Raw genomic sequence first — 22,767 nt, forward strand, 5'->3', positions numbered from 1 at the left:
TTTTACTTCTACTTCTGCTTTTATGGACATAGAGGGACACAAATTATACTTCAAACTTGTTAAATTATTTAAAATTAAAATGCATTAAATGGAAACCCTTGCTGTTGTGGGCCAGTAAAGCCCTGTTGGATTTTGTTACATAAATAAACTTGACTTAACCAAACCATCTCTTTAAACTCTGAATGGGACCCCAGCATTAAGGCTTAGAAATACTGATTTACATTATAATAAATTACCAGTGGGAAGTTTGGAAGCATTTCCTGAGATGAAATGTTGGTATTTCACAGCTAAGCCAGGCCTCCGGGTGAAATTTGTGAGGGCCTAGCAGAGCTTACTGTGTTCAGACACATTATCAAAGCATGATTACATCATTTCTTCAAATCACGGTGGATCTTGCATGCCCATCATACTTTACTAAGCTCAATGTATTTGATTAACGGAGGTCTTATCACCGCCATAATCTATTCTCCAACAACCACTGACCTGCAGTAGATGAATGCCTGAATAATAAATTCTCAGCTGCTGCATGAGTTCATACAAGTGCAATAATCAGTCCGGATTTAGAGGAAAAATTTAACCAAAGATGTAACAGAAATCCAAAATACAGAAGAGACGGTTCTGTGAAATTCAGATTCATATCATGATATCACGCAGATATTACACCATGTGTAATATGATTTTTTTGGTGGGTCTTTCATTCATTATTGGTGTTTTCTATAATACCAGGACTACCTGAGCCATTTCAAAAAGGTCCTTGAGTCTCTTTACTGTTTAATAATCTCTGCAACTCTATAACAAGTTCATTCCTGTTGAATCACTCAAATGATATAAGCCACTACTTTCCTGCATGCTGTACTGAGCAAGCACAATTCAAAATTCCTAACTATGTTGAAACCAAACACACCTCTGAGTAAACAGAAGGTTTGTGCCGCTACAAGAAACTCTACATGACAGTAAAAACCTCAATGTAACCAAAATAAAGCATCTGATCCAAGATCCACACTGACCCACCATTTATCATCAATAATAACTACATGAGTGATGAAATCATTACCACCAGGTTATATTTGGCAATTTTTCAAAACTATTAAATGCTGGTTGTTAACTCTCTTTAAGAGACATCTGGTCTACAGAACAATTAGAGTGATAGATCAACAGAAATTTTATCTGCAATATTTTAGATTTTTTAAATAATTTTAAAAGCAAAAATAATAATAAAAAAAACACTCTAGCTTCACAATTAGGAATGTTTGCTGTTTCTCTCAGGCTTCTATGATAGTAAACTGAATATATTTGGGTTTCTGACACTTTATTTTAGTCAATTAATCAACAGATGAATCAATAATGAAAATAACTGTTAGATGCATTCATTTAGTTAGTGTACAACATGTCCTCATTGTTCTGACATGCGTAGAAGATCTTTTGTTTCACTGTCTGTTTGCGGAGCCCCAATTTAATACAATATATATAGTATTTTATATATGTTATAGTCATTCTTACCACTATATATTGTTGTATGCTAACTTTTTTCCTATTGACAAGTGGAACCCCTTTGGAGACTTCCCAAAAGATGAGTTGCCAACTTTGTACCTTGTGCTGAGTGTCTTTTTTTATTTGTTTAGGATGCTGTGATGCAGGCGATAAATGAGAGTCTATCAGCGTGTGCATTACCAGCCCTGGTTCAAAATGCATATCGCATGGGAGGCCCTGTTAGCAGCCTGAGCTACAGCCTTCCACTACAGGTCCTGCAGCCCAGGTGAGTCACCTGTCTTACCTCACTTCACCATTTCACAATACACACACATTAAACTTTCAGTGGAAGATTTTCTAAATTAAAAGCATGCTTGGCTGAGTCTGTCATCTCAAGAACAATGCTACAGTTATTTCAGAGCCAACACACACAATCACTAAAGATGGTGTCTTTCTTTATCCTCTCCAGGCCCCACTTTTCTCTGGATGTCAGGACTCGAGCTTCTGAAGGCCTGCTTTTCTTCGCTGCTACCAGAGGAGGGCGTTCTCATCTCGCGTTATACATCTCCAAAGGCAGGATCAGACTGTCTGTGGGCAAACAGAAGGAGATCTTCAACAGGGAGAAGTACAATGATGGAAAGTGGCACACGGTCAGTGGACTCATATCATGCCAAATCACATGCATTTTGCTGCTACCATTGAATCACTCAATCCACATTATAGAGCAAAGCTAAACACCTTATCATTCCTTGTGTGTATGTGTGAACATGTTGCCTGCAGGTCATATTCAGTTTGGAGAAGAAGAAGTTTCGATTGGTTGTAGATGGGATCAAAGCCCAGGATGGTCAGCTGACAAATGCTGAGTTGACATCCATGCAGCAGTTTGTGTCACCTGCGTACCTGGGCAGTGCCCCAGAGTCGATGCACAAAGAGCTGAAGGTAAAACTGAAAAATACTCACTGGCCAATTCGCACGCTCAAACAATTCATTCACAAATTGTAATGTCTTTCTCTCTATTTTTTTTAACTTTTAGTTGAAGTCCCTTCCAAAGCAAAGTGTGTCCGGCTGCATCCGCAATTTTAAAATGAATGGAGCACCAATGTCGAAACCAACCACGAACCACGGTGCTGGGCCCTGCTTTGAGGGACAGACACAAAGAGGGGCTTATTTCTCAGGGAATGGAGCACACGTCCTCATCAGTGAGTACATCTCTCTAATAACAATCTGAAAATACTACAGAAGCATATCTAACCACCATAAATTCCCTCTTTCAACTTCTGTCAGCAATCAGTAGGAATTGCAACCGTATCCACACAATTTGCCTCCTCCTGAACAAGTCAATGACACAAAATGCTAATAAATAAAAGTATAGAGTATATATATATATATATAAGAGTATAGACCTATCCGAAAAGGTCCTAAGATAGACATGTCAATAGACACGAGTGGGGTATTTCCAAGACGAGTGATCGTATGTACATTTTAAAAGTTATTCCCATTTAGCAAAATAAATATTAATTTCTCACAGAAATATTATCAATCAATCAATCAAACTTTATTTTTGTAGCACCTTTCATACAGGTCAGTGCAGTTCAAAGTGCTTCACAGATGATGAAAATACCGAAAATAAGGCAACAGAAAAGACAAGAAAAATTTTACAATTTGATAATTTGAGACAATGCAGGCAAGACAATAAAATGATAAAAATGTAATCAAATGTAATAAAAGCTTTAATAGCAGTAATAGTAGTAAAACAGTGTGAATTTAAAACTAGATTAATAAAATAACAGTAAAATAGAATAAAATTATACAAATGAAATACAATAAAATAAGTGATTAATAAAATAACAAAAAATAGAATAACATTTTAGAATTTAAATAATATTAAATAAGTGAATAAAATAACATCTATTCTTAAGCAATAAGAATAAATAGGTTTTAAAGCTCAAGTAGGCGAGATTGGAGCAAATATTATTAAAAAAAGTTATTTTGATAAAACGTCGCTATATCGTGATAGTAGTGCATGAAACAGGTAACCTGAAAAAAAAATCATGTGCCTCTGTGTCCTCCGGTGCTCCTAACAGCATCTGCAAGATTTCACAGACCGGAGGAAAACAAGCAGTAAGAGCTGATCTGAGGTCTGCTGTCTATGGGAGCTGGCTGTCAATCACTCGCAAACTCCGACCAAACGGTCAAACTAGGCAGCGCTGATCAAATATGAATCAATATCATGTTACGTTAATGCCTATTTCTCGCCTCAAATGTTTTCAGAATTATCTTGTAGTGTGCGGATTAGCTGTAAAATGAGAAAGTTTGTGACGCCGCCGCCATTGTGAAATCTGGTGAAGGAACGCCAAGTTCCGGTCACATGACCGGAGCACAGCCAATAGGAACGCTCTCTCAATGAAATGACCTGTGATTGGTCAAAGTCTCCCGTCACGGGCTAGATTTTTTCAAAATCTGAAAAAAGAGCTATGAGGAAGTGCAGAAGTCTAGTTTTCTCTCAGAACACTTGAATTATAATATGCTGAAAGGTTATTATGGAATTTTTGCCCAATGATGCCAACAAATATACTGCCTACTGCCTCTTTAAGTTTGCATTTAAAAATGTATACAGATTACATAAAGTATGCAAAAATATATTATTTTACAGGTCTCGTGATTTCTTGATAATGTAATAATTAGACACAGACTATGTCTTTAGGTAAAATTAAATGTGATACTAATAGTATTTATTTGTGTGAAAAGAAACCTGGAAATCAGCGTTACATTAAAAAAATGGGGGCAGTTATAAGTAGTGAATATCCAGATATGTCCTTGAAAAAACTACTAAAACCTTAATAAGTTGAAAGCTAACAGAGATCCATTTAACCCCAAAAACGTTTATTATACATATTTGGTAATTTTCCCATATGCTAGTAATGTACAACCAAACAGGAAGCCTAATTTACATTTTTGCAAGTTCAACTTACTTGCTGTGCACTGAGTAAAATACTTACACTCTAGATATTAATTGAAATTGATTAATTAAGGAACTCCGTCTCCATTTTCTCTATAATTAGTACCAAATTAGATAACACTTTCAAAGACATTTATAGGAAATTAGTTACATGTCAGTTCCTTCCAGTTTCCATGATATGTTAATTTCATGCCTGCCTCCTCATTATTTTGATACTTACAGTCTAAATTATGATTTCTATAACAATGCCAATGATGACAACCATGATGATATCTGTTTTCTGTATTTCAGATGACTCCTTTGTTATAGGCTCCAGCTTTGAGCTGCTGTTTAATATTCGTCCGCGGAGTCCAACTGGACTCCTGCTACATATTGGTGATTCCAGCTGGAACCAGTACGGACCTGCAATGGGCCACTATCTCACTGTCTACATGCTCAGAGGAGAGGTGAGGCCGGCCTGACAGTCAGTTTAATGATGTCACATCAGCTGGGTTTTTTCTGGCCAGATACTTCTAACCCAAAATAGTAGTTTTCAGTTATCCCTTCAGTGTCTTTGTCTTTGTTTTGAGGACTTTAACATTACATAACAGATCCTACATTTAACCTTGACTGACAAGGTGTCTTTACTTTAAGTGTGTACCCTGTCCACGTGATTAAAACCACTGTGTTTGGACATGCTCCTATTTACAGGTGGTGGCACAAGCGAACAATGGCAAAGGGGAATTCATGGTGTCGGTGAAGCCAAAAGCTTCTTTATGTGATGGAATGTTTCATAAGATTTCAGGTAATATGCACACAGTCACTTCATGAAACGACATCATCCAAGACAAACTAAAATTGCTGTTAGAACCTATTAGGACGCTGATATAAATCGTCTTTTGCATTAAGTCATTGTCTTCTGTCCATGTGTCTTCTAGTAATCAAGAGGAGAAATGTTGTGCAACTGCACGTGGACACAATGGACAGTTACAAGATTGGACCACAATCTTCCACTATAACTTTGACCAAAGACTCCTTGTATGTGGGCGGCATTCCTGGTGAGTATTAAAAATGAAATTTGGCCCAATAACTGGAAATGATGTGCAAGTGCTTCCCAAGAAATATGAGTCCAATCGGCCACATAGTGGTACTGCAATTAACGCCACAAAACGTGATTTTGGAAAGGCCACACCCCTCACACCGCAAGTCTGATTGACTTGAAATTTGACACACATGTTCAGCTCAATGTGCTCTACGAAAAATCCTCAAGAACTAAAGTCCGCCTGACTAGATTTTCAGTCATTTTGATTTTTTTGAAAAGCACATTTTTAATATCTCCATAGGTCCGTCCGATTGCTACCACATTTTCTGTGGATCATTATTGGACCAAACTTATGAAAAATTGCATAAAGATTGATGATATCTTATTGAGTTTTTACAGTGGCAACCGCTTATAGTGATCACAGTTACAGCGATCAACCGCTTATAGTGGTCACAGTTACAGCGGTCAACTGCTTAAATGGATCAAAAAGCTTGGGACAGAATCATTCCTATACAAATGCTGTTTAAATATTTCACTTAGAGTAATCAAGTAGTCCGCTTACAGTCTTCATTTCGGGCCTTGTTTTGTTTTTTACTTTACTCCCAGCACATCAACAGACATAACTCCACAACCGTTGGGCCAATCATCACATGATATGTCCTCAAAAGTACTTGGAACATACCCTGAAAATGTCATTCAAAACAACTACTAAGGGACACTGCAGATGCAAAAATGGCCATGGCATAACACAAATCAGACTATAAATCAGAAATTGTTTGTCCAATCATTACAAAACTTGTCAGATAAGTTTTATTATATATACGTTATATGTTTAGTCAAAGGTCCAGTGTGTAGGATTTGGCAGCATCTAGTGGTGTGGTTGCAAATTGTAACCAACTGAGTACCCCTTCGCTCACTACTCCCATTCCAAGACTGCGGTAACGTGAGCCGCCGAGTGCAAAACCACAGTTTGCCTCGCTCAGAGGCCATACTGAATAATAATAATAACCATAAGAGCCAGTGGCCGAGCAACATGGCAAAATCTGTGAAGAGGACCCGCCCCCTATGTAGATATGAAGGGCTCATTCTAAGCTAACGTAAACACAACGATTCTTAGGTTCAGGTGATTATACACTAATGAAAACATAGAATATTATATTCCATTTCTGCTAATAGATCCCCCAAAATGTTACACACTGTTCCTTTAAGTTTATTCACACATACAATCTCACATATTGACCACATGTACCTTTCTGCTGCAGAGATGCCAATGCAACAGACGCTCCCTGTCACATCGTCATTTGTGGGATGCATCCAGGACATGAGGATCAACAGCGACTCGGTCTCTTTTGACAGGCTGTCCGGTGCGTTCGGTCCGGTCAACCTCAAAGAGTGTCCAGGCTGAACGTCTCACTGCGTCATCATGAAACAAACCTTGGGACCACGTCCACCGCCAACCATGTGCAATCTGTTACCAAGACAGAGAATGTGTTTGTGTGTGAGAATGTATATTTTATGAGCAGTGTGTTTCAGCGTGAGTGTGTGTGTGAGTCTGTATGTAAAATAGAGATTTGAGCAGCAGCTTACAGGTTCATAATATTTGCTGCTCTGTTAAACAGTTCTGTATTTATTTTATGATAAAATCATGTATCAGGGCACCAATTCACATATTCTAACAGTTGTTTTACAGTCTGATGTGTTGGTCCATTAATTTTCTGTCGACAATCAAACGCTACTGAATAAGCTTGTGATTGGTCAGGGCTGCCGTAGGAGCAGCCCAGCACTTTAAGAAAACAAATAATGCCTTTTGTGATGGTGCTTTTAATGGAGATCAACATTATCAGTTGATTTGTTTTTGTTTGTTCATTGGAAAGTTTATACTAGAATAATTACGCTTACACCCACGGTGCTCAACTCAATGACATTTCAGGGGCTGCCTAGCTGTTTTATATTCATATCCACATGCCAGCATGTAGAGCTCTGCATTTTAACACACAGGCCATGAAATCACATGGTTTTTCCCCATACTGTATTACTGTTGTTCTGAATTAATTTTTCATTTTGCATTCCTTTTTCATGCCTGAGGATGTTCTGTGTGGCTGTTAATGTCAGTTACACTAGAGAACAGCATGTACTGAAGTTTGTGGAGCATTGTCTATGAGTTGAAAACCAATATAGATTCTAATAATAAGTCTCACAAGTCATGTTTGGGACCATTTAGCCTATATTACTATAACGTTGAAATTAATGTAACAAAAAACAACAACATGTATTTGATGTATTTAAACTCCCCAGCAAGTGTTTACTTGCCTGCTTTGTACATTTGTGGAAAATTTTGTGACATAAGAAAAAATATGCATGACGATTGGACATGATGATTTTTACATGCATTCCTGTCTTGTGACCACTGATTTGTAAGCCATTTTGTAATTAATGTACTTTATAAATACTTCTCAGTGCCATAAGTAGGTCTTGAAAATGATCCTTTGACTTCAAGGTGACAACTCAAATTAGTATATGTACTGAAACATGCATTTTTTCCAGACATGGGATTCATTGTTGAATTACCAAGGATGTTTGATTTTGTTAAATGCCTGTTGCCTTGACTCCTCTCTCTTGTCTCTTCCTTGGCTCCTCCACTCACATGGTGGGAGGGGAGAGGAGGCAAGGAAAGGTATCGAAGATGTACAAACAGAGAAATGAGAAGAGCCCACAATCTGATCACCTTTTCAAACTTGACAACATAAACATTGTAAATGCGCCCCTTTGTATTTCCTGTTGCAACGTTTGTTAAAGCAGCAGTCACTATATCCTGACAGTAGTGCACGAGACAGGTAAACTTAAAAAAATCATGTGCCTCTGTGTCCTCCGGTGCTCCTAATGGCATCTGCAAGATTTCACAAATCGGAAGAAAACAACCAATCAGAGCTGAGCTGGAGCCTGCAGTCTCTGAGCAGCTGTCAATCATTCGCAAACTCCGATCAAACGGTCAAACTAGGCAGCGCTGATCAGATATGAATCAATATTCTGTTACTGTAACGCCTATTTCTCACGTCAAATGTTTTCAGAAACATCTTGTAGTGTACTGTTTAGCTGTAAAATGAGTAGGTTTGTGACCCGGCAGCCATGTTGAGATCAGTTGAGGAAATACCAAGCACCGCTCACCAGCCCGGAGCACAGCCAATAGAAACGCTCAATAGAAACGCTCAATTGGCCAAAGTCTGTCGTCACTGGCTAGATTTTTTAAAGCCTGAAAACAGCCATGTTTTGAGCCATGAGGAGGTGCAGAAGTCTAGTTATCTCTCAGAGATCTTGAATTACAATATGCTGAAAGGTTATTATGGAATTTTTGCCCAATGATGCCAAAAATATACTGCCTACCCGCACTTTAAGTGTCCCAGTAAGCTATTCCAGTGAGCCAGCATGCACAATACCAGGACCTCTCCTAAGTGGAATGCAGCCATCATTCATGCAATTAAATATACCTGTGTTTTTTCCTACTGTGAATGTCTGCTGTGAAAACAGCCTATTGGTGACCCATGAAGGCAACACAACAGGTGTGACAGAAAGGTGGAAATGTGGGTGAAAATTTCTAATCAGGTGAGTCACACAGACTTTGGTGTAAACCTGTATGACTCCTCATCCTGTGGAATAGATAGATAGATAGATAGATAGATAGATAGTAACTTTATTGATCCCGAGGGAAATTCAAGTTTCCAGCATCACAGTTCCATAGTTAAAAAACATATTAGTAAAAAGGCAGTAAAAAAGTTAGTTAGTAGTGCAAAGTACAAAGTACAAAAAAATATACCAGATATAAAAAATACAAGGAGATGAAGAAAACTGCTAAAACTGAATATAGTGCAGGGTAACAGCTGTGATACACGACTATTAAAAAAATTAATATAGTGCAGAAGAGACTGTTATAAAAGAGTATAGTGCAGAAGAGACTGTTAAAAATGAGAATAGTGCAGAAGAGACTTATAAATGAGTATAGTGCAGAAGAGACTGTTATAAATGAGTATAGTGCAGAAGAGACTGTTATAAATAAGTATAGTGCAGAAGAGACTGTTGTAAATAAGTATAGTGCAGAAGAGACTGTTATAAATGAGTATAGTGCAGAAGAGACTGTTATAAATGAGTATAGTGCAGAAGAGACTGTTATAAATAAGTATAGTGCAGAAGAGACTGTTATAAATAAGTATAGTGCAGAAGAGACTTATAAATGAGTAAAGTGCAGAAGAGACTGTTATAAATGAGTATAGTGCAGAAGAGACTGTTATAAATGAGTAAAGTGCAGAAGAGACTGTTATAAATGAGTATAGTGCAGGGTAACTCCAGTAGCTTTGTCTATGAAAGTGCACTGTGTCACATTTTAACACATTAGTAAAATGATGACACGACACAGAGAGAGACATTACGGCTCTATTCTCCTTTTTAAATGCTCCCCATCTCGGTTTATTATTGCGCTTAAGTTGCACCTCGTGTGTGATGATCGAGGGCTGATATTTCCGACAGCACTCAAACGCAGCACATTTCCTGTCTGCACAGGAACACACGACGAGCGCCGGTCAGTCAGTCAGGCGGCAGAATACGGAACAACCAGAGACAACACAGGTAGATAGCTGTTATCCACCTGCTTGAACCTGTTATATCAGTCTGTTCTTGCAAGAATATGACTACTCTAAACTGCGCCACTGGCTGAGACTATTCAGCCTGAATTAAACTAACGAGACACACCGCACGGTTCCTCCTTCCTTCCTTCCTTCCTCCTCCACGGCCGCGTTCAGCTCCTCTCCTCCTGGTTTCGGGTGTCTCAATGGCGGACCCGACAGGACCAGCTCCGGGCAGCCTGGTGGAGGATGAGAAGACAACAGACGGTATCAACGACGCAGAGCTGGCTCTCAAAGGGATCAACATGCTGCTCAACAATGGATTCAAGGAGAGCGACGAGCTCTTCAGGTTATACAGGTGAGCAGTCTTTCTGTCTAGTAAACATTTCACTGATTAAATGGTATAAATGTTACTAGTGTTCACACTACTAGTAGAAAGTCATCCTTCTGTCTTTTGCATAATTTGCAAGGCAAAACCCCAACATCCTTGTGACCATATGATCAGATCACGAGCTTGTTTTAAATACCCTAGGCAAATATATTTCCACTCCCAAGATGTGACCTTTTATTTTTTATTTTTTTTATTTATTTGCATATATATATATATATATATATATATATCTTATACTGTATATTTTCTTAAAGTATATGTTCTTAATATGCCTGTATATGTTCTTAATATGTCCTTGTACAAAGTATTTCCTTTTATAATTGTAATGTAAATGAAATTGTAATGTAAATGTAATATAACTTTATTATTTTAATGGAGCTTCCCAGCAAAAAGTATTTCACACGTTTGTACCTGTACAACCGGCGTGACAATAAACATCTTGAATCTTGAATATAAACAAAACAATAACAACATAGGAAGAAAGATCTAAACTAACGTAATTTTTAAAATACAACAAAAGTTAAACAACAACAACAAGAAGTACACAAAATGTGCAGTAAAACCTAACCAAACAGTGGAAAACAATCCAATAAAAACAATGAAATACATGCAAAAAAACAGTACAAAAGAAAATATATCTAAACATATCAAAAGATAATTAGACCTTGTGAAGCTCACACAGTCTAATGATTTTAATTATAATGATATTGCTATTATTATTATTATTATTATTATTATGTGGTGGCAGGCTGCTGTAAGTGTGTCAGTCAGTGTAATAATGAAACTATTTTCAAAGAAGTAATCCTCATGTCAGTATAGCTGGCTCTCAGTTCCTTTTGAACAGGTTTGTGTTAAATGTCTTGACCCAGCTAGTTTGTTCACACTACACATCACTTGTCAATTAGATGGTTGTACACACTGGCATAGTAATTTAGTATCCAAATGTAAAGGTTTGTTTGTTTATTTGTTTTGCACAATTTAAGACTATACAACATAACACAAAAATAAATGAATAATATACAGTGCAGGAAGAGGCAAAAAAACCCACTGGGCTTATCTGAAGCCTCCACCTAGAGACAAGATTAATATAAATAAATAATACGACTACATAATAGTGATAACAAACAATTAGGACAAGATATATATATAATAACAACAATAACAATACAGTGAATATATATTAAAAAAAAGACGTGTGTGTTGCGTGGAAGTGTATGGTCAGTGTTTGTGAGGAGGATATTGATTTAAATATCTATAAAGACTTCTGGGCAATCGTAACCAAACAACATTGTGAGTGGGAAAAAATAAAAAACATAAAAACAGATACATGGACAACATGGGGAAAAGCAATTACAAAACAGCAATTAAATGACCCTTTAAGCGACTTTTGAAACATTTCACAGATGAACAGTTTATTGATAGATGTGAAAAGCTACTCCATAATTTGGTTCCCCTAAATCGAAAATTGACCTCTATACTAGTGAGGAAGTTAGGAGGATGAAGATCTAGAGATTGACGGGTTGAGTAAGAATGGACCTGAGAATTTGTTTTAAAATAGGTCTTGCTAACTGCTCAGGGAATATTCCCACCAGAAAGTATCTTATAAATAAAAAACACATATTTGAGAAATATTGATATCATAAATAGTAAGGTTGTAAATTATTTGTCTTAATTATCTTTTTCTGTTTATCTTTCTTGCCTTATGAACACTCTATGCCATATCACATGAGCGTTAGGGATGTACGAAAATATTGAAAAAATTGAATGTCGCTATATGTTTTGTGATACTATCTATTCTCAAAAACACTGGATACATTTTTGTAATTAATAGTCTACATGCAAAGATTAACTCAGTCTATACTTTATTTAATTTGCAAAGAGATGTGCCCTCTCAGGGACTGTGATAAATGCAAATGAAGATCCCACTATTATGATAGCATTAAAAAATAAAACTTCTTGTTACTCAGGTTTTATGCATATGGTGGTGTGTTCTTTATACTATGACAGTTTTCAATTTTTTTTATTAAAAAATCATAATATATCGTCTTACTTACAGTATCGCAATATATTGAAGCGTAAACCCTTGTATCATGATACGTATCAGATTCTTGCCAATACAGACCTAATGAGTGCATGCTTTTAGTTTAAGTTAATCTTTGACAGTGGGTTATGAATGACTCTTCTTGATATTTGCATAACTGATGGGTGTTTATGGGAGGCATTGTTGTCAAGTACTTTGTCTCTGTTTTTTACTGTGTTACTACGTCTAAAATTATTGATAGATACATACAAATTGTGTAGTTTACATTACTGTAATTATTTCATGTAATATGCTGCCAGGAGAATGCCACTTTTCTAGCAAATGATCCTTTAATCAAGTGGTTCCCGTCCTGTGAGGTCATCCAGAGGTTATAAGAGACATTTTACAGGATAGGAGAGCTGAAATAAACATTTATGTAGAGCTTCATCTAACTATTATTTTCATTGTTGATTAATCTGTCGATTATTTTCTCGATTAATCGATTCGCTGTTTGGTCTATAAAATGGTGAAAACTGTCGATCAGTGTTTCCTAAAGCCCAAGATGACGTCCTCAAATGTCTTGTTTTGTCCACAACTCAAACATATTCAGTTTACTGTCATAGAGGAGTAAAGAAACCAGAAAATATCCACATTTAAGAAGCTGCAATCAGAAAATTATTATTTTTTTTGTCTTAAAAAAATTTAAAAGTTGACAACTAATCGATTAATTGTTGCAGCTGTACATTTATGCTATACTAATAATAATATTTTATCCTCTTTTTCGTGTGAACTTCCTTTGTTTGACCTTTTTTTTAAGGCCTATTTAAATAAAACGCGTACAAAAAAAACCCCACTGGATTGGTTGACCTCATTATAATCAACCTGTGATGGGTCACAAGTACCACATTGATGTTTTAAAGAGGTCACCACACACTCAGACCATAGTACACTTGCTGATTGTAGGATTTTGTATACATTCAATCATGCTCTCCTGTTATTATGAGGGCTGATTATCTCTAGGAAAGGTTTGCTTTCAACTTGAATGTTGTGATGCCAGAGAAGGGCAAACCCTATGTGTGTCCTGACCCCTGGTGAAAGCTTAAATGTCACCTCCACTAATTGCGTTTAGCACTAGGTGTCATCCTGTTTTGATTACACATTAGTAAAAAAAGATGGAGGGAAGTGAAATATGCATAATCTAGCAACTGAGGGTGAACTTGTGACTTTCTGTATTAACCAGTTCCCCAATAAGGTTCCTCTGGCTCATTTAAGGTTATGTTGTGTGTCGCATTATAGGTGTAGGAGATGAGTTGAGGACGCTTTCCGCATTCCTATTTAATCATGTTGCTTTTGTCTGACTGTCATCTTGATCTTCGCAGGGAATCAATCCAGTGCTTGATGCATGATACCGGCTTAACACATTTTAGTTACTCCACCCATGAACTTGTGTTTTGTCCTCTAGATCTGTTGTTAACACAGCACAACTCTCACTGACACACCACATTCACTTCTGTTTCAGGAACCACAGTCCTTTGATGAGTTTCGGGGCCAGTTTTGTGAGTTTTCTGGTGAGTTAAGAAGCAACATCCTTTTTGCAGCACTCTGCTATTTTACTTTATGGTCCAAATGCTGACCAAAATGATTGTAAATTCAACTGAAAAAGCAGTTATGTTTCATAATAAGGTTCAAGGAATTTCCCTTGTGTTCCTGCCTGGTACAAAGCCAGACTATCTTTTCTGGCACAAAAATAGAGGTGTGGCTGACTAAGTTGATCTTTTCAGTGGACTGAAACTCAATAGGAACAAAAGGTCATTAAAATGAATTGCAAGTGTAACCGTCCCAAATAAACAACTGAAAGAACATTCAGAGAATACGTTGCAAGTTGAAAATAAAATAAACTAGGGCTCGCATTAATCACGACTAATCGCATGATTGTCCATGGTTAAAGCTGCGGTCGGTAGAATTGGAGCAAATATTATTAAAAGAAGTTATTTTTTATAAAATGGTCACTACATCCTGACAATAGTGCATGAGACAGGTAATCTGAAAAAAATCATGTGCCTCGGTGTCCTCCGGTGTCCTCCGGTGTCCTCCGGTGTCCTCCGGTGTCCTCCGGTGTCCTCCGGTGCACCTAATGGCATCTGCAGGATTTCACAGACCGGAGGAAAACAATCAATCCGAGCCAAGTTGGAGCCTGCCGTCTCTGAGCAGCTGTCAATCACTTGCAAACAGAGCCATGAGGAGGTGCAGAAGTCTAGTTATCTCTCAGAATACTTGAATTACAATATGCTGAAAGGTTATTATGGAATTTTTGCCCAATGATGTCATAAATGTTCTGCCTACTGCAGGTTTAATCGCACATTTTTTCAATATGTACCTTAAAGGGAGATTTGTCAAGTATTTAATACTCTTATCAACATGTGAGTGGGCAGATATGCTTGCTTTATACAAATGTATATATATTAATTGAAATCAATTAACAACACAACAATGACAAATATTGTCCAGAAACCCTCACAGGTACTGCATTTAGCATAAAAAATATGCTCAATGACTTGACTATGACTTGCCCCAAACTGCATGTGATTATCATAAAGTGGGCATGTCTGTAAAGGGGAGACTCGTGGGTACCCATAGAAACCCTTTTTCATTCACATATCTTGAGGTCAGAGGTCAAGGGACCCCTTTGAAAATGGCCATGCCAATTTTTCCTTGCCAAAATGTAGCGCAAGTTTGGAGCCTTATTTAACCTCGAAAATTAAAAATGATGTTCACACAAAGGGCAATCTTTCATATTTTTCCTCTCCATTTATTTGAATAGTGCAAAACACAACACAAGACAACTTGTTTGAGTTAGCAAGGTTTACCAGATACCTCAGCACAGAAAAGAGAAACTCCCAAGAAAACTGTGATGATTAAAACATAAAACAAATGTTAGTGCAGGCAAAGTAACAGGGGGATCCATCACCTTGAGGGATAATTGTTTCCCTCTGTCAAGTATCACGTAATGAAACAAAAGAGCCTGGAGTGTGCCACCAGAATAACTTACTAATTAACCCTAAGAGACCCGCCATAGAAACATTTAGTCTTTTTTAGGGGGCCTTTAGGGGGCGATAGCAGGTCAACAGTACATGTCACATAGAAGTGGTGTACATCATCTGAAAGCTGGGAACCTGAAGATTAATTTGAGATGCAGCTCTGCACTGTGTGTCAAGTTGTTCTAGTCATGAATTAGAAATAAACATGACTGAATTAATTAAAATAAATTTTGAAAGCGTATAAGGGCTTAGAACATTATGATGGAAGTATGTGATGGCTATTCCCATGATCACTTATGTCTCATAAGTTGTTGCAGCAAAATGGTTGATACCATTTGTTGCTAAATTTGACCATTTATCACTGGCGAATTTTATAAAAATGATCAATAATCCAATAATTATTCTGTTTTTAAGTGATGAATCTTCTTTATGAAATCTGAAAAGTAAGAGAAAGATTCATTTGTACAGTTTTGTTTTAATGCTTTCTGGACTCCAGGGTTCAATCCAGGATTAGATGTCTTGCTTCACTTGTAAGACTTGTGGATCTAGAGCATTCATTTTGGAATAGTTGTACTGTATGTAAATAACAGGGTTATTTATCTGTCTACCTTTTTGTAGAATGCCATGATGACGTTTGAGGAGGAGAAAATGCAGATGGCCTTTGAGGACCTCAAAGCTACAGAGAAACTGTGTGAGAGTGAAAACACTAGTGTCATTGAGACCATTAAAAACAAGATCAAGAGGAGTGTGAGTAACCTCTTCAACACTAATGAGATATAGATATATATATATAGAACAAATGTGATTTGCCTGAAAAGGAGCATTTTAAGTTGGACCATAACGTCCAGGTTTGCTGTTTGTTAGCTTGCCTGTCACATCAGTCTATAAGAGTGAGGGATTTGTGTGGGTAGATGGACTCTCAGAGGTCGGGGGTGGCTGCAGTGGACCGACTCCAGAGGCAGATCATCATTGCAGACTGCCAGGTTTACCTTGCAGTGTTGTCTTTCATCAAACAAGAGCTGTCATGTAAGGGAACCTTTTGTACTTGGTGGTTAACTGTGAACGCTGCACATTTATCGGTGTGAAATGAAAATAATAATAATGAACTTCGCAGTACTGTAATCTGAGTTTTAATATCACAAGATGCATATATAGATATATATATTTTTTAAATAACCAGCAGGCCATTGTAAAGCATAGCATGTTTCGCTGACCTCAGCTTCAATCTCCTGGCAGCATACATCAAAGGAGGCTGGATCCTCCGTAAAGCCTGGAAGATGTACAACAAATGTTACAGCGACATCACTCACCTGCAGGAGGGCAGAAGAAGAAGAGCCTCTGAACAACAAGCAATGGCGCAACCATCTCCGTCCTCCCCTGACACATCCAACCACGGCCGCTTCTCTTCACCTGGGCCGAGCCCATCCCTGAGAATGGACGGTATCAGCCCAGAGGCTCTGGATCGGCTAAAAGGTTCGGTCAGCTTCGGTTACGGCCTCTTCCACCTCTGTATCTCGATGGTGCCGCCGCACCTCCTGAAGATCGTCAACCTCCTGGGCTTCCCTGGCGACCGCCTTCAAGGCCTGTCAGCGCTCACGTACGCCAGTGAAAGTAAGGACATGAAGGCCCCCTTAGCTACGTGAGTATGTGAGTGAGTACGTTTGTGTATCTGTATTCTGGCTATAACTGAATGCAGTTGTAAACAATCTGACAAAGTCATGGAAGCATCAGATGACATCTCTGTGAGATGAAGTACTGTCTTGTGTTTGTGGCTACCATAAATCATGCCATAAATACAAATGACTGATCCTAAATTACCGGGACATTCATCACTAACTCATTGTATAATGATAATGATAATTTCATACCACATGATGTCATCTTTACACTCATTCCATTCTCTGTGCTTCCCCCACAGCCTGGCCCTCCTGTGGTACCACACAGTAGTGCAGCCCTTCTTTGCTCTGGATGGCACAGATACTCAGACGGGTCTGATGGAAGCCAAATCCATTCTTCAACAAAGGGAGGCTACCTATCCAAACTCCTCCCTCTTCATGTTTTTCAAAGGCAGAGTCCAACGCCTCGAGGTGAATATATGTTAAGAATACACCTTACTATCTCCTACTCTTGTTGCCTATTCTCCTGCCTTAAGAAAGCTCAATATTGCCTCAGACTGTAACTCACACCACAGAGTTCCTCCTTCTAGTGCCAGATCAGTAGTGCCTTGACATCCTTCCGCGATGCCTTAGAGCTGGCCTCTGACCAGAGGGAGATTCAGCATGTGTGTCTATATGAAATAGGTACTATTTTCCCCTCTCACATTTCAAACCACCTAGCTCAGCGCTAGCCTGCATCATAATTTCTGATTGTTTAACATTTTAGGTTGGTGCAGCATGATCGAGCTGAACTACAGAGAAGCCTACAGGGCCTTTGAGCGACTGAAGACCGAGTCTCGCTGGTCCCAGTGCTACTACGCCTATTTAACTGGAGGTGGTAACAGTACAAACGCTTTACGGTCATTTCTTGTGAGTTTGGTATTGGCTCCTAATCCATGTAATATTTTGTCGGGTTGTGTAGTGTGCCAAGGAGCCACAGGTGATCTGGAGGGAGCTGTCACAGTTTTCAAGGATGTTGAAAGACTTTTCAAACGCAAGAATAATCAGATAGAGTTGTTCTCCATGAAGAGGGTGAGTATGCATCCAGCTGATTTTCTACTGCAAATTCTTGGTGCAAGATACAGCGAAAATAAGTATGTATGTATGCACACATTTTATCAGGCTGAGAAGCTAAGGACCCCCAGTTTATCGAAGGAACTCTGCATCCTGTCTGTGATTGAGATTCTTTATCTGTGGAAAGCTCTGCCCAACTGCTCCACCGCCAAGCTTCAGGCAATGACACAAGGTACACAATTTATAAAATGGTTTAATCACCAAACTAGTTTTTGTGTGTCGTCTTGCAGCCTCGTTTGTTGTTGCGTCATTGGGCGTTGCTCAATTGTATTTTTTATTTGTTTTAGTCCTTCAGGGGATTGAAGATGCCTCATGTGCAGGCCTGAAAAACCTGCTTCTTGGTGCCATAAGCGGATGTCTTCAGAACACCAAAGATGCCATTCAGGTACTCTTATGTCGAATTTATAATACAATGTATAGGGTGTGTAAATATGAGGCAATGCAGGATACACTACACGCATCATTGTAGTTGTAGGTACTCATGACACATAAGTCAGTACTGTGTTGATGATAGCCATAACTCATCTAGTGTGTCATAAAGGATTTTTCCCTATCTTTATTTGCAGTTTTTCCATCTGGCTGCAAGGGATGAGGTTGGTCGTCTGAGCAACTCTTATGTGCAGCCCTACTCCTGCTATGAACTGGGCTGTGTGCTGCTGAACACTCCAGAGGTAAGTTTGTGTGTGTAGTAGAAAGAGACTCTTTTCCTTATCTGAGATGGTGAAAAAGTCACATAAATATTTTATTGTCTTTTTTTCCAGTCTGCAGGGAATGGCCGAATGCTGATGCTTCAGGCTAAGGTGCAGTAGGTTTCTTTACCTTTTTTTTTTGCTTTATGTTTTCTAAAGATTTGGTTCTCATTTGCTTATTGATTGTTCATAAACTTTAAGTTGTTGGCATCAATTATCTTTGACTAGTCCTCCTCTAACAGGCTTCATTATTGTTTACCCTAGGGCTGCACAATTAATCGCGATCATGATTTTGGCTTCCCACAATTAAGTTAACATGATCACCTGCGATATTGACGCGTAAAATGCATGCTGCACTCATAGAAAACTCTGCTGCATATCAAACCAAGCACTTCCTAAACTAACAGCCAGCCACCAGCTGGCGATTGAGATGTTTGGGCTTCACTTTTGGAGCCGTCATGCCGCTGCGTGCGGACCGTACAGCGGCAGCCTGTGAGAAACTTACCTGAATGTTGCGGTTGCAGTCCAGACTAGAAGAGAGTAGAATATGCTGTATATTAATCGTTTTGCCCGTCGGACTGCCCTCAGTGCGGGTGGTCTGCGGCGATGTCGGCAACCCACCTGACCCGTCTTGAAACATGGTGCTCGTCCTGTTAACCTCTCTTTGTTGGTGTGACTTTTTTGCCGTTGTCACCATTCATATTTATACAACCACTGTGTTCATGATTAAATTGTTTACAAGAGCACAAAGTTCTTCATAGATCTAGCCTCTCAATTTTGCTCTCAAGCACCAGATTGATGCATTTAACATTAAAATTTAGGTTGAATATTCCTGTATTTCTTTTACATATCGCAATGCGATATTTGCCACAGAAAAAAAAAATATTGCAATGTCAGAGGTGTCTGAACATCTTTTGCAATAATGAACAATTGTGACGAAACAGATGTGGTGAAGGCAGTTCCAAAGGGTTACGTCAGTTTGTGTCTACACAAGTACAGTAAATGGCATCCGCATTGCTTATGGTGCACTGGCTGCAGCCTCACCCACCTGAATTGCATTGGAAATGTTTGGTGCAACTGCATTGACTTTGTAAGTGGGATCGGAAGCTGAGACTGACAGAGCACAGATCCCACTCTCTCTCTGCTGTTGCTGTAACTGCCAACTCTGCATGCCTGAGCAGATGCAGCAGTGTCTGACAGGATATGAGCAGGGGGCCTCTCTGCTTCTTTAATGGCTATGCTGCTACATGATTGGCAACAAGAGCATTGATCAGTCTGAGTGTGCTGACTGCAAAGCTTGTTTGAGGGCAGAGCATGTACAAACTAACATTTTTATTTTCATCACTATTTTGTCTTATGCAGGAGGACTATGCCGGCTATGACTTTGAGAACAGGCTCCATGTTCGTATTCATTCAGCTCTCGCCTCCATGAGGGCTGCTGCAGCCCAGCCTTGACATTTTATCTGCACTTCAGAAATAACTGGAAGAAATGTCTTTTAAAAAAAAAAAAGCCACAATACCATTCAAGTCACTAATGTTACACTGCTTTATTTGTTTTAATTTATTGTTATTTCCAGATTCTGAGCCAATGCATCGTTTTAAAATATGTGCAATATACACAGGTGTTTTATGGGAGAACAGTTACAGGAGTGATTTTATTTATCTGTTACTGTATTTTATAATAAATTAACACATTGGGTTTTTGTTGTTTACATGGTTAATTTCAAATCAGATGAAAATCTTTAAATTAATTTCGAAAAGCATGTTGCTTCCATAGATGGAACATTTTTCCTCTGATTTGATCTGGAGAAAAGTCAGGTCAAGTAGAGTAATGGCACAAAGCAGTTACAATGAATGACATCTCAGTGTTGGTTGCTGACTTTGACATTTGTGATGTAAAGGCTTTGCAAATCAATAGGCTAAACCAAACAGTGATTTTTTTTAATATGGCCCCTTTTTAAACAGAATTGTTTTTTTATCAGTGTAAATATGTCTTGCACACAGGTTTTGATAGATGTGCCAACATCATGTGAGTGGCCTAGATGCACAGTGCTACTCCTGGCTGTAAACTGATTCTCATTTATATTGTTTGTTTTAAGATAATAAAATGAATATTGTAAAATGGAATATGGTTGTATCCGCTACACTTAATTAGGTGTACATGATAAATGCACATACTGGAACAACAAAGTGTTAAAAGTGCTAAATTTCATATCCAGAGCATTAATGTAGCAGCAAACAACTATTTGATATGTAAAGATATGGAGGAGTAATGTCTACCTGAGCAGAGAATGAAGTCGCTCTCCCTCCTGTGTGTGTGTTGTAATCCGAGCTTCTCCGTGCTTTGTTGACATAACCGGGCCGTCCGCGTGTGCTTTTAGTGCATGTTTGTGCATTTGAGCGTGCCTCATTGTCTACAATGTCTTGGACTTCTCTCCATGTCTGTTCACTGGTGTCAAGCTTTTCCTCAGGAGTTTCAGTTCTGCCTACCTTCGGGTGTTCACTTAAAGTCTGTCACTGTGGCTCTCTTTGAGGAACTCCTCCACAACTCCCTTAGGGCTGATTAGTCTCCCAGATCTTGCTTCTCCCAACATAGTTTGGTGAACCTGTATGGGTCCTTAATGAACTGAGCTCGCTTGGCCTCCTCCTTCCTCTGTCTTCCAAGACCTTTCTGCCTTTTGCAGTCTGCACAGTTGCCCTCGAAGTCCACTGTTATACCGTCCTTTTCTTCAGCACTAGCTCTTTTGATCTGCTTATTGAGGGTCTTGATTTCCCTTCTCTCCCTCCTGTTGGGGCATTTTCTGGGGTGTTCTGCTGGTGTCCTTCCTCCGTACCAAAGTGTTCTCTGGCCATATTGAAGACAATTGTTGTCATGCTGTCTATTTCCCTTGGCTGCTCCTCCTAGTATGGCCTCTAGAACTCTGTCAAGGTCCTGATCTAATTGGTTCTATCCTGTCATTAGAACTGTCATTCGCTGGGGGCCACTTCACTTTCTCTCTCGCAGGTTGGGTGCCTGGGGTGCTATTCCGAGAGTCCCTCCTGTGGCTTTGGGGTGGAACAGCTGCTGAGAGGTCTCCTGTGCTGTGGGGTGCTTCCTGCCTCCTGCGTCTCACTAAGTGTCTCCACTGTCCGCTGCATGCATTTCTCCCCTCTTCTAAATTTGGTCCAGGATTTATGTATCTTAAGTCCCTTTGCGTTCTTGCAAACCTTCCCGCAATGGCACTTGACTTCTAACACTTCTCCTGTGAGTATGCTAATTGTTCAGTTCTGTAGCTTTTGCTGGTGCCCTCTTGCAAGTTGCTAGCCTCACTCACCCATGCCAGATTTTCCTGGAGTTCATCTGTCTCTCCAATCACAAACTTTCATTGGACGTTTTGACCCTGAACCACAGCGTCCTCCACTTGGCAAGTCGGCAGTGGTGGCCAGTCACTGTCCATCTTCTCCTGCCTTCCAGCTCAACTCCTCCCGCCTATTCCAGAGCCAGCAACAGGCTCTTTCCGTAGCCTCCCCTAACCTGCGAGCAGCTGTCTTCCTCTCCTTGCCTGCTATTCCACGTGCTCTGAGCGCCTTCCACACAGACTGCGCTGGGAAACCTTTGCAGCCAACCTCAACTGGAAATAGCCACACCTGCCACCTTTTTTAATTGTTTGACATACTATACTATTTCAACACTATATGCTATTCTATGACTTTTTATGATTTCGACAAATTATACTATGATTTTTTTTTTATTTTCCAACTACTATACTATGACTTTTTTTTCAAACATTTTTTCGACATGCTGTACTATGAAGTTTTTTCATGAAATCTTTCGGCTTGCTATACTAGGACTACTTT

General features: G+C 39.0%; 2 protein-coding genes across 6 annotated transcripts in view; both read left to right on the top strand.

Annotated features, from left to right (window-relative positions):
* The window catches only part of LOC141777261 (laminin subunit alpha-3-like), a 72,065-nt gene extending 64,009 nt beyond the window's left edge, over positions 1–8,056 (top strand). The window contains exons 71-78 of the mRNA XM_074651361.1: positions 1,623–1,756; positions 1,940–2,120; positions 2,251–2,409; positions 2,504–2,669; positions 4,721–4,875; positions 5,120–5,213; positions 5,347–5,466; positions 6,713–8,056. Coding sequence (XP_074507462.1) covers positions 1,623–1,756; positions 1,940–2,120; positions 2,251–2,409; positions 2,504–2,669; positions 4,721–4,875; positions 5,120–5,213; positions 5,347–5,466; positions 6,713–6,855 — 1,152 coding nt within the window. The 3' untranslated portion in view covers positions 6,856–8,056. The remainder of the gene's footprint in view (positions 1–1,622; positions 1,757–1,939; positions 2,121–2,250; positions 2,410–2,503; positions 2,670–4,720; positions 4,876–5,119; positions 5,214–5,346; positions 5,467–6,712) is intronic.
* Positions 8,057–10,005: 1,949 nt separating this feature from the next.
* On the top strand, positions 10,006–21,057 carry LOC141777264 (tetratricopeptide repeat protein 39C-like). Of its 5 annotated transcripts, XM_074651378.1 has the most exons (14): positions 10,006–10,421; positions 13,994–14,042; positions 16,131–16,259; positions 16,424–16,538; positions 16,749–17,151; positions 17,431–17,599; positions 17,719–17,812; positions 17,895–18,002; positions 18,090–18,199; positions 18,290–18,413; positions 18,529–18,626; positions 18,808–18,912; positions 19,003–19,041; positions 20,293–21,057. In XM_074651378.1, exons 1-14 carry the CDS (start codon positions 10,270–10,272, stop codon positions 20,383–20,385), a joined length of 1,788 nt encoding a protein of 595 aa, XP_074507479.1. In that variant the 5' UTR covers positions 10,006–10,269; the 3' UTR covers positions 20,386–21,057. The 5 variants fall into 5 exon arrangements, with proteins under 5 accessions (XP_074507479.1, XP_074507480.1, XP_074507481.1 ...); XM_074651379.1 differs by lacking the exon at positions 13,994–14,042 and having other exon boundaries at positions 10,286–10,421; XM_074651380.1 differs by lacking the exons at positions 10,006–10,421; positions 13,994–14,042; positions 16,424–16,538 and having other exon boundaries at positions 16,130–16,259.
* Positions 21,058–22,767: the final 1,710 nt, after the last annotated feature.

The sequence above is a fragment of the Sebastes fasciatus genome, chromosome 11, assembly GCF_043250625.1.
Source record: "Sebastes fasciatus isolate fSebFas1 chromosome 11, fSebFas1.pri, whole genome shotgun sequence".
Classification (NCBI taxonomy): domain Eukaryota; kingdom Metazoa; phylum Chordata; class Actinopteri; order Perciformes; family Sebastidae; genus Sebastes; species Sebastes fasciatus.